The sequence below is a fragment of the Bombus fervidus genome, chromosome 16, assembly GCF_041682495.2.
Source record: "Bombus fervidus isolate BK054 chromosome 16, iyBomFerv1, whole genome shotgun sequence".
Lineage (NCBI taxonomy): Eukaryota > Metazoa > Arthropoda > Insecta > Hymenoptera > Apidae > Bombus > Bombus fervidus.
In genome coordinates this window covers 3,233,501-3,246,245 of record NC_091532.1, presented here as the reverse complement: position 1 = coordinate 3,246,245, position 12,745 = coordinate 3,233,501, and the positions used below count along the sequence as shown (strand labels likewise).

The following is a 12,745-nucleotide window of genomic DNA, read 5'->3' as shown; positions in this document are numbered from 1 at the left end:
CTAAAACGGTCAAGATATTTTCCCTTTCCACTCGTTCTCTTTTCCTTTTTTCCCTTTCTCCCCCCGCCCCTTATTAATTTTATTCGTCTTAATGGTCGTCTATCTTTTCCCGGGATAAGAGAAACGACCATGCTACGCTGGTCGGAAAAATCGTATACCGCCAACGAGTATTATAATAAATTTCACGGATAAGAATCGGGCGTAAACTTCGCAACGACAATTTTAGGAGGCTATGATCGCCGCATGAATATTCATGCCAAGGAGAGCGACCTCGTGCTTCCCCCACGCTTTTGTAATTAGTAATCGAAACCGACGTAAACGAGAGAAAAGGTTGCCAGAAAGTTATCGGTACGATATCGGTAAGTCTTCGATCAATGATTTATTCTCGCAGAAAATTCTAACGCGATACGTATACGTTGCATTCTGAGTAGTGACATTCAATGCAATAAATAAAAATGTTAAAAAAATAACGAAGAATCCCTCGAAGTTTCAAACTCGATTTTATCGAAAACCAGTCCTCGAATGAAAAAATAGTATTGCATCTCTGAATTCTAGTGCCTAATCCTGAACGACTAACGACTAGTGTTCGGAATATTCTGCAAAGTTCATTCGTCATAGTGCTTCTGGTGTTTGCAACAGATAGTTACGCGTGTGTTACAATTGTGACACAACATGTCGCGAGAATCTGGTACGTAATAAAAATTCGAAACTTTGTATCGTGTAATTTGTTATACGACATTTTTCAGAGATAAAAAACAGTGTGTGTAATTTATCGAAGGCTAATTAATCATAGCTAAAAGCTTTCTTATCTCGAATGATTTATTGCTTTCTACTATTCACGCTTGCAGTCCGAGTCAATGAATGCTGATAGCTACGCGACAAATGTAAACTTTGCATTATTAACAGGATCTCCGGTTCGTTCATTAAAACGAGAGATACGGTGTGAATATCTTAGAAAACGCGCTCGAAATTTACATATCTTTCGTGGATCATTATTCAACGTCACGCGGTATTAACGTTAATGTTACGAACATGTCCAGTGCTTCGTTATTCCTTTCATCATTTTACTTCGATATTATCTCTGTACAACGTTGGCCAGTTTTTGCAGTAATTAACATTCAATTCTATTCATCGACTAGAAAATATTGTTTCGTGAAATTGCGAAGAATATTTTTCGCCAAGCGAACGCTCGATACGCGATTAGTTTAAACAAAAAGATTCAAATACTTAAAATAACAAAATGGGCTGTTCAACATGATATCTGCTACATAGCAAATTCAGACAAGAAGATCAGATATTAGTCAGCAAAAATTTGTTCGTGAAATTGAAGGCTCGGTTTGAAACGGAATGCAAGGACTTAGAAGGGCTAGCGAAGCTCGTCATTGGAAACTGGAGAAGTAGTGGTGAGAAGGGCGACGGGAATCACCCTTTCGACCGCTTTCCACGGCCACTAGCTATTTCTCTCACTCGAGAGAGCACTCGGCGCAATCTGCCGCCCCGCATTTGCATACATAAGCTATTAAGCAGCTCTTTTCATTTCCTCCCGTTTATGACAGTTTAGTTAGAATAATGTTTTACAAGATTGCCGCGCGAACACTGCTTCGCCTAATGACATTTCTCCATCTGATTAATGCCCCTCCGCGTTATCGTTCACCATGCCATGCCACCGTTTAAACGACCCTTCGAAATCGATCGAGTCCAGCCGAACCGAACCACTTCGTACTGAGCGATCGAAAAAAAAAAAAAAATGCCTTTTGTCGTTGAATTAGAATTTTAGAAAATATTACAGTCGCCCATCTTCTTATCGTTATTTCCACAGACTCTATCGCGCGAAACTTGATTTCCTTACAAACATTAATCGAATAAAATCTTTAAAGGTCTGTACAAATTTCCATTCTTCAAACTTCGTTTAACTTTGCGCAAGGAATTCTCGCAAGCGAGTTTGATGATAATCTGTTTGAAGTTAATAAAAACCACGAGAGAAATTTTTAATGAAAATTCTTGCTCCGTACATAAGTTTTTACGAGGCACTTGTATTACGATGGTTTTGCAGAAGATATTAAATAATCGGTGAAACAATACATCTGGTAATATGTCGGTCTGTGATGCGCGAGAGGCTGGCTGCTCGTTTTTATTGTCCTCTTTATGGACACGGGACGAGCCGTTTTGAAGGCGCGTGTCATTATTTACGACGTTGCCTCTATTTTAAGATGATACCGCGGCTTAAGACACGAAATTTATAACCGCGAACGCGCCATATGCGTTCCTTTGTGAACCAACAGCAATGTTTCGAGATATCCGTAACGAATACGCGGCACTTGTAATTCATGAGTCCCCGTAACATTATGTGCTAAATATCTCTCGTTACTCTTGTCCGCCGTAACCAAGGAAAGTTACACCATTTTCGATGTAATATCGCGATTACGTAACACGCGTAGAAAAATCGATGTGAAATCGAGATTAACAAAAAGATATGAAGATGCGAACAAGGCGTATAAGATAAATTAAAAGGAATTGCTATGGCTCGTGTGACTATACATGGAAATATTTAGATCCTCTTCTTCCACTTAAAGAGAAAATGTAATGGAATTTTCGACAATGAAAGTATGAGAGGAGATAGCCGCAGAAGGCAGATAACAAGTATGCAGATTCCCCCTTCAACCGATACAATATTTACAAGACTTTCAATGTTTCAGAGGCGCAGTAGCCTACTGTATTATTTATACTCCATTGCTTATGAATAACTGCTTCTATCCGAAACGCATACGTATCTGCACTTAAAGTGGAATTTATATGGCGGCCGTTTCTCTTTTTCCGCCAACGTTTTCGATTATTTGTATTCATAGTCCAGGAATCGGGCAAACGTGGGAATTTCTGTCACTCGGAAGAATATTATCAGACAAAACTGAATACTCGTTATCGTTCCGTAAAATTAGTTAAATTTTCAGAAGTTCAATTAACTGTCCTAAATAATTCCAATCGAAAATAAAATGAGAATCACTTTTCGAAACGTGTTGTAAATTCATAATCAACTAATATTCGTGGTAATAAACTTTCTTTCTCTCTCTCTCTCTTTCTCTCTCTTTCTCTCAATAAATATATTTTAAACTGAAATATCGCAGCTGCCTTTTTATCGCTGCATATCGAAACCATCGATTCGCTCGATCCACGTATAGAGACAGTGTTTTCATTTATGAGTTAACAACGTTGCAAAAGCAGGATCAAGCTCTCTTGTCCGTGGCGTGGTCTCGCCGGCGAGATTTCATTAGAGGGCCGGTGATATCGCGGCAGAAGAAGAATAATAAGTTGAAGCGCAATTAATAAACGCTCTCGATCGGCGTCGTATATCAGGATGGGTAATTAAGCGCGTAACTATAGAATCTCGAGGCGTGGCCATCCCTGGCTAACCTGTTGTACGCCGCGACGAGGGAGGGCGGTATTATTAGTCGCAAGACGCTATAAATATAAGCCGTTACGAATTAAAAGAACCTTCCCTGCCTTTATTACAACATTTTTAATTACTGTGAAATGGCCTGAAATTTTTTTCATCCCTCCTCTACTTCATCTACTTCGTCTACTTGCTCCGTTTACGAGCTGCGAGAAAACGCACGGCCGCTAATTAAACGGAACGCTTCAAATGCCGAACACCGAGCGCGTTAGATCGGCCCCCTTTCGCAAGCCTTCATATCCGCCCCCTCCCGGTTCTTCTTTCTTTCTTTTCTTCGATTCCACCAGTTCGAGGGGTGTATCTCGTGAACTATGTCCTATGTTCGAAATAATCGATTTTAAGCAAGTAGGAATTCTATCGAATCGCTGTGTGTCGTGGAGTACGAGGATCGACCGAAGCGTCAGAAACAAGAATCCTAACCAGCCTGCGGATTTTTACGTAATTTCATACATTTACGGAGATAATTATAGAAATGAAATTTAAACAGAGATTTATTCGACTTGTCAAACATCGCTATACTGTAACCTTTTGTAACTTTAAATTTACATCACGCAACAGCCATAACCAAAGTTGAGAAAGTCACAGCGTAAGAATGTACGCTTTCGACTGATCGCTACTTGCATTTTCCAACTGAAAGATTTTCTGTGCGGTGGAATTTTTCAGCAATTCGTATATCCACGAAGCAACATTTTTCGAAAGAAAAATTTTCCGTGACAAAGTAGCTTTTCAACGATGCAAACGCGGATTCTGGTCGAAAGGAAGCCACGTTAGCGTTCGCATCGTTTGCATATCCTTTTGAAGCTGGCCTCCACGGAGGAAGAGTGTAATCCGTTTCAGTCGCTCAGTTTATTCTGCATTGTGTTAATACACATACAATGGCCGGTCGCATAAGATACGGTGTGTGCATGTAGACCAGACGCGCGACCTATTCAAAAGGTGAGTATGCAATTGAAGAAAAATGCATGTCCTCTCGTCGGACCGTTCAAAAGCTCGGGAAAGCATTTCCATACATTTACAATTCTATTATGCATTTCTTTATGACGCCGTCGTTATAATAAGCGCGGCCCGAACGCAGAGGCTTATTAGCAGTTATCGGTCAACGTTCTGCTAACAATGCTTCTTCTTCTCCTTTTTCTTCCTTTTTGGTTTTCCTCTTCTTCTTCTTCTTCTTCTTCTTCTTTTGTTATTTTCACCATTGACGACATTGTTTGTTAAACGTAGATTCTGTACAATGAAATTTCAAATTCTGTTAAATTCTTTTATTATTATTTGTTTCACACTCTTCCAGATTTTATTTTTGTTTGCGTTATTTATGAGGCTCTATGTTGCTCGAAGATTACGGAAGAAACATAAGCACAATTTTGTTCATTTTCTAATCTTTAAGATTCCTTTCCACTGTGTGTTCCACTTAATACTTGAAATAATATCGTATTTTTATCCAATCGCCAATGCGACGCAAAACCATTCCATTTCCAAAATTCCACGCATCGAATCATCAAAAAACACGACAATCCTGCTTGCCAATCTTCCATTTAATTCCGAAAACAAACTGAACCACCCATCCCAAATCGTACATCAACAATTTCCTTAGAACCAACCTACCCCTACTTACATTGTCATGCAAACTGGCGTTGGAGAAAGAAAGAAATAAAGAGGGGACAGAGGAAGAAATTTCAGCAGGCATGAAAACGTTCAATTTCGACTGGGTCGATTCGCTGATTCCTAAATAGAAGGTAGAGCATCGTCGTCGAGCACCACAGGTCTTCGATGTTTAATCGTCTGTCAAATTCACGGTACGCAAGCTCGCTATCAATTCGCTTCAGGGGGTAGAAGAACGCGTAAGAAGGGGGGGAAAACGACTTGTATCGGAAGACTAGTACGTGAAAAGTTACAATCGGCACGGAAGGTACGATTTTAATAACCATTCGTTTCGAATCGCAGTTAGGTCGCAGTCCAAGCACGAGAAAACGAGTTTCATCCTTCTGTCCCTCTTCCCTTTCCAATTTTCTTTCATTTTGGGGCTCCCTTTACCATCTCCTTTTGCCATTCGTATATTTTTAAATAATTCTTCACGTTTCTTTTTTATTCGCGAATCTCCGTTATCTCTTCACTCCCTCCTTTGTTTCACATTTTCCTTACCTTCTATCTCTATCCTCTCTTTTATCGTTTCTTCTTTCTTTCATTCCAGGCTTCGCGTCTTTCCCATAACACACATAGTCGGTTTGATTAGAACGACACGAGCGATAGAACGCGCCTCGCGAGGAGGAATACGATCGTCCTATGTATTCATTTGCTGAACACGTTCACCGCGTGTAAACTAATTTACTCGGGAGAATCGGCTAGCTACCGTTACGTACATTATAATGTATACACGCATGTTCGATACTCGCTGCTTATTTCTTCTTCTCCTTTTCTCTTCCAATTTTTCTTTTTTTTTTTTTTTTTTTTGTAAGATCACTATGCTATCTATAATTGATATCTATGAAAAATCGATGTATCTTTGGTAATATAGTATGATTACGGAGTAAGAAAATTAAACACAACGTATCGCGCCGATGAACTTGATTCCCCGATATGTATAGTGCTTGAGACGCGTTTATTCTCTGGTTAGTTTGTTTGTTTTGGTAGCAATGCGTTAATTACATTTCCCGTGAATAGCTGCACGTTCTTTTTTGGTTTCTACGCAATTATAGCACTGTCACTGCGTGATATATGTATGCTCCGTTTCTATGTCAAGTACTTGGTTTATTTTACTCAGCTCGTTTCTTTGCCGTTAAGAACATATCGTCGATTCGCTGAATATCCTAGTCTCAGCAGCGCTGTACTCTTCAGTTTTACGTTTAACTAACTATCTAGCCTCGTGAGGTTTATATTAAAAAAAGAAAAAAAAGAGATAGATATCCTTAAGATTAAGAGTTAAGAATATAATCGTACGCGATATTGCTTAGATAGAATATCGAGTGTGAAAGATTTAATGGTCGAACGACATTTATTGCCACGAAGCTCGTCATAGTATAAATTTTCCTCAAGTTTGATGGCAAGATCGCGGCAAGTTGACGCCTTAAATGTCGTCCCTCGACGAAGAAGGTTCAACGTGATCGTTATTATCAACGTAGCGGCTCTCGTCCGGGGAACTCTTCTCAATTAAAGCTGCCTTAATGTATGCATCGAGTTCTATGTCCTGTAGCGGAAGCCGCGAGAGGGACTCTAAGGTGTTTGGCCGTGAGAGACGGTTTGATTTAAGATGAGACGTCAAGTGTAGCAACTTGGAAGGGCGAGGCAAAATCCTCCGTGTCAATTCTCAGAGCAATCTGCCGATGCAGATTAGGATAGTCTCTGTTCGTCCTTTGCTCGTGCACGATTTCACCGCCGACTCTTCTCTTCTCGTGGTCTCGCGTGTCGAGATTAATTGGGTCGAATTGTCCTGACGGAATTAATGTCGCGAGTTCGATTCGCCGCGAACGTTTTGCAAACTAACGAGCTACCGCGATCTCGTTCCCCGCCCGTTTCGATTAATTGTACCGCGTTCATCGCTGATTTACGAGTTACTCTCTTAATATACGAGTTTCTTGCTTCTTCGTTTACGGATGAGAGCCGTCTAATGAGATTTTAATGAAATGAATGGAGTTGGAAGCTAATTTTGTTGAATTTGTTAAAGATCAGTGGCTAGAGCGATAGGCGTAGTGGCAATTTTTTAAACTTTTACAGAAAGATAAACGAAGGAAAATGGAAATCGTCGAGTAGTTTGCAAATCCTATTACATACATATATTTCCCCTTTATACGCTGACGAAAATTAATGCGTGCAATTTAACGCTTTTTACGAGGAATCGTTTAGACGTTAACGTAATAGCCGTGTAACAGGTATACGCAAAGAGCCTGCTATAAACGCCATGGCAACGTGTATGTATGAAAATGAGGTACAAATTCAAAGTTCCATATCTGTCGCCTTCGCTGCTACGTATAATCATTTTCAAACCGAACTAGCGCTATTCTTCTACGATATCCTCGTAAAAAAAAAAAAAAAAAGTGAAACATAAAATCAGTAACGACTACTTCGTTTCTGTGTGAAATTTAAGAAATTTCACGAGGATAGAAAAGTACGATTGGAGTGAAAACGATCGAAAGAAGGAAGCTGAGTTAAAGACTAACGACAGTCGTGGATGCACAAGGTGCATTATGACGAGTAGGTCCAGAAGTTACGTAACGAGCAGCTATTTGACATGGGACGTGTGTTAGCCAAGGGCTGTGAGCTTTCTCTCCTCTCGTTGCTTGCACTTAGCTGAGGGGTGAGTGTTCTGGGGATGCGAGCCTCCAACTGTTATGGTCAGGATTACCCCCGGGGTCGATGCGTTGGGGTCTCTCCATTCCCCCCGCTGACCGACACACTTAGAACAACAATAACTCAGTAATCCACGCGGACCTGCGTCTGGGCGCCGATGAAAAATGTAAAAATCCGGAAAACCGCTGCCCCGTGACAGTTCAATACATTTTAAATGCGTTCCGGCGCATTTGTGGGATACGATAAGCATCCACGATATCCAACACCCCCAATATGTCCGTTATTTATTGTCAGATTTATGGAATAAACGAGTAGCGTGTCACAGCAGGCTTAAACCATGTGGTTTCTTCGATTATGTGCGCGTGTGTGTAGTTTTGTTCTATTATTAATGCTTCTGGATACGGATGCTGCAGAGTGTGTAGAGTATATGTATGAATATTTTTGTAGGAAGTTTAAACAAGCTAAGGGTGATTTTAGAAATATTCTATCGATCGCTAAGAGAAGAAATTAATCTGCCTGGTGTCGAGAAGTTAATTTTGTATTACGTTCCTGTATATTTTTTAAATTACTTTCTTCGTATCGTTCGCTTCGTTTCCATCCTACTATCGAATTAATTTATTAAGATTTTCCAGGCACTCGACCGATTTGGAATATTCGCGGCTCTTTCTTCAGCCACGTACAATTCGCAACATGGAAATATAGTTAGAGGGATACCTTCTGAAAAGAGTGGCCTAACAGGGTGCGGAGTTTACGCTGGCGGCGTTGAGTGGATCCTAATAAAAGACTATAGTCGGCTTATCGAATCTCGGATTTGCGGTGGCGGAGAGTGTTCATAGCCTGTAGCCATATTCACCCCTCTGTCAACCTTCAACCTCCGGCTCCATTATCCTAGCTTTCCGTCGCGATATCATTTACCGACACTTCCAGTATCTTGAGGAACGTTTGGTCTTATGGCGCGCGAAATCTCCGCGCTGGAGATTTGAATGTCTCGGAACCGAGACGCGATGTTTTATAAACCAAGGACCTGCGACAGTACGCATCGATAATCGTTAAATTTTCTATGCATCCACATGGTTTACCTACTCGATACATTTTTAAACGTTTTAAAATATTAATGGTACGGCGTATAACGTTTGTCCGCTTTACATTTGTCTCAAAACTAAACAAATTCTGATACAAGTACGATTAGATCGGATCGACGGTAATTGAAGAACGAAAATTCGCTTGAAGGAAAATTTCGCTGGAAAAGGGCGATATCTTCGAGTAACTTGTAACGAATTAGAAAATACTTAGTCATAACAACAAGGAAAGAATGGAGCGAAGGAAGCTCTCTCGATGATGATCGAAACGATGAACGGTTAAAGGAGACAAAAGAAAAGAAAAAAAAAAAAAGAAAAAAAGATGAGAAAGAAGAGAGGAAAGAATAGGAGGGTTGGTGGAATGCCTTTATACGGCGCATCTCTATGAGATTCTTTCACGACACGCCGATTTAAAATGCCTTTTAAGAAGCTAGGTAGGGATTGGTGGAATTGTGCCGGGCTGAATCGAACGTTCAACGTCTGTACCCTCTGATGCTCCGTAAGTTGCATTCCTACTTTCTACCTTAATAAGAACGTCGACGTGTTCGTGTCTATACTTATGCAACGAACCGTGCTCGATTAGACGCCGTGGAAAGGAGCAATATTCGATTTGCCCCTTCGATGAAACGTTCGACCTTCTTGCACCGTTCTTAATTCGGCGCAACGCTTGTTATTAGAAATATAGCTAGAGAATGAGTTGTTTCTTTTCATATTTCCTAATGTTAATGTTATTTCGTAATATTATTATTGGGACACTATTAATGGGAAGCTTAACGTTGGCAGATCTTTATAGTTTTACGAAATATACAAATTCCAAGCTATAGAGGTTTTCGAGCTCGGTTAGTTTCGAAATGGCAAGAGGCGATATCAAATTAAACACATAATGCTTTTCTGTAATTTCATGCCAAACTTTTGACAGACTAAACTTACGAAACGATCTGAAATCACGTTTATAGAAATTACATTAATTTCTAACCTGTGTCCTAATATGTAGCGATAAATGAAAAAATAAAGAATTAAGAAGTGGAGAAGATTCGAAAGGAGGAGGATTTAGAGGGAGGGGGAGGGGATGAAGCATCGCGCGAGCATAGAAGACGAACAAGGGAGTCCAAGCGGTCCTTCGGGAAACAAAAGCGCTCGTTTGGCCGCATTATAATACAACGACAGTGAACATATCCCCGCAACTTAAAATCGCGCTGCTTTGCAATTCCGCTCTCCATCTCGAATTTTTACATAATCGCGTTTCAAAGCCGGATAATATTTATACGATAATTGAGCTGGCCACGTCGGCGCACGATAATGCACGCACATTATGGAAATGTGTAAACGCGGTGCTTTGATCATTTTCTCCATTCGTCGGATTACATTGCCTCTACTCTTTCTTCTTCTTCTTCTTCTTCTTCTTCTTCTTTTCTTCTCGTTCTTTAGTTCTTAAAGTTCCTTCTCCCGAGACGATTTTTTCTTATGAAGCAACGAGCACATTATTTGCTTCTTTTTAAGTTTCTCAAGCTTGATATTTTTAATAACGAGATTGCTCTAATTAGAGGTCTCTGCGTTATAACAGTTACTCGTAGATTGCAAGCTATTGTTCCGAACCTTGTAATATTCTTCGATCGTATATTGAAATTAACTTTTTTTTATATATTGTCCAATACAATGATGACAATCGCATCTCGTTACGGTGTTAATGAGATTCCAAGATGTTTTGTACGAAACATACAATCTATGTATATATAAAAGATTTGTATGCAAAGTGTTCAAATAATTTCGTGAGGCTATGCGACACTCAACCTAATAAAATACACGTGGACGACACAATCACCGATGATCGACGTCGTCGACATCGTCGATGTGGACGAGGACCATGGTGTTGGTTGCGTAAGCCCATATATATATAGAGAATCGCGGGCCCGCGAGACGACTTTGAACCGGCCATTATGGAGATTCATAGGAAGCATATTATGCGTTATATTATGCGTATGCAAACGGAATTACGTGTTCGAGGTCGCGGCTGAGGGGATAAAACGCGAGCAAGGCGAAAACTTTTGGTAATGGGGATTATTACCTAGGGGTACGAGGCGCGATTACGGTTCGACTCGCGTCCCGCCGCAGTTTAGTCCCATTTACATTGTTAATAGAATCATTATTAGGTTATCGTGGCGATTTATTCGACTAATTGGGACCCGGACCATTCGTGGGTCCAGAGGAAAAATGCTCGGCCCGATCAGAACGCTCGGCTGTGGCTGCTTCGAGCGCCGGTTAACGCCGATCCGACGTTCCGTTCTAGCCACGAATATTCGAACGTTATTATCCTGCTGATACAGCCTGCGAAATCATAGAGCAGCGAGCGGGCGCGCGAGGGCCTGGCTCTGAAAAAAAGTTAATCGTCGAGTAGCGCAATAATTACTTTCGCCCGGCTCTGCCCTACCAGCTTCACCGCGAATACGCTTGCTCCTCGTCTCGCGCGTTTCCATCCTTCACCTGCGTATTCGCCAATCATTGCGTTTTTAATGGAAATTTATCGTTTTCTTTTTTGCCTCGTTTGCTGTTTGGCTTCGCGTTTTTGTGATGTTGATTTTTGCTTGAAAGGAATAAAAGAATGCGATGTGTGACAAATGAGTTTCTTGAAATACGACGGGCTTGTGAATTGAACGAATTTGAGAAGTCGAAATTGCAAGAAGTAAGAGAGGATTATATTTTAACGGGAATAAGGAAGAACTATAGTACTGAAAGAAGAGCCAGATACCAATTTAACATGACAATGTCTGGCAATTCGAGAAAATTCGTCAGATTCGCGATTCCGCGATCTCCTAACACCATGGAAAGGTAACTATCACCTTGCGGAGAATCGCGTATACGTTCGGTTGCCAGGTAATTTACATCACAAGAAAAAAGTCCTCGATACCTTAAAAATTCTCAAGGTCGTTTACTCCTCATTTTCGAGCTATCCAACCACATCGATTCACACGGCAGCTGCCTTGAAATTTCGTCGGACCCCTTCAATCGCGCGATTTGCATCCTTCGGCCTTTAGCGAGTCGCTCAATTGCTAACAAATATCATTTGTAAATAGAAATCAATTCTGTGAATCTTTTTGAATAATAGCAAACTGAGCATTGGTACCGGCGTTTACAAATACAATCAAGTTCCGAAGTATAAAGAAACGTTGAATCTCAAATAAATATTTTTATCTTTCGACAAAAACGATTTCTTCAATATAGAAAAAAAGAAAAAAAAAAAACACATCAATCTCTTCCCTAAATTCAACTAAACAGCTATACTCAAAAAATGATCTACTTCCAATAAGAAACATTCTCCCTGTAGAAGAAATAGAATAAAAAGAGCGAAAGCAAAGCAAAGAAAGGAATAGGAGAAAGACTCCAATATGAAAGGAAACAAAGCAACGAATAAAAAGGAAATGAAGGCAAGCAAAAAAGAAACGAAGGCAAATAGAAGAAACGAATTGGGCATGCATTCTGACTAAGTGCTGGCGTACCTTTCGAAAGCGTAGTGTCTCTCGTCAAATCTGTAACACATAAACAAGCATACGTCACTACAACAGCATTGGTAGAGGATCCGGCGCTGGGGTCATTGGATCAGAATAAAAGCCAGTGTGTGCTAGCCCGACCCGTTTTATAAACTAGTTTCGTGCAGCCTTTTCAGAGCGAGGGAGAACGAGAGAAGAAACCGCGTGGATAGAGGAAGGGAAAAACGAACGAAGAAAGAAGGCAGGGGATGGAGGATAAAAGTGAAGGGTGGCTGGATGAAGATTCAGGTGGGTAAAAAGTGAAAGAGAGAGAAAGAAAATGGGGAGAAGAACCGCGAATATTATTTGAGCCGGTAGACGGGTAGTTTGGTGCACATAAGTAGTTATACCTATAAGTAGACATAATCATCACCAGCGTAGGTAGGCAGACGGGTAAGGTTAATTTCCAAACC

The 12,745-nt window shown here is 40.6% G+C and overlaps 1 protein-coding gene across 10 annotated transcripts in view; it reads right to left on the bottom strand.

Annotated features, from left to right (window-relative positions):
* The window catches only part of LOC139995526 (uncharacterized), a 261,227-nt gene that overhangs the window by 75,113 nt on the left and 173,369 nt on the right, over nt 1–12,745 (bottom strand). For 8 of the 10 annotated variants that reach the window (XM_072019115.1, XM_072019116.1, XM_072019111.1 and 5 more), the window contains one exon: nt 12,303–12,332. The exons of the other annotated variants lie outside the window; for them this stretch is intronic. In XM_072019115.1, coding sequence (XP_071875216.1) covers nt 12,303–12,332 — 30 coding nt within the window. The remainder of the gene's footprint in view (nt 1–12,302; nt 12,333–12,745) is intronic. 10 annotated transcript variants of the gene reach the window in all.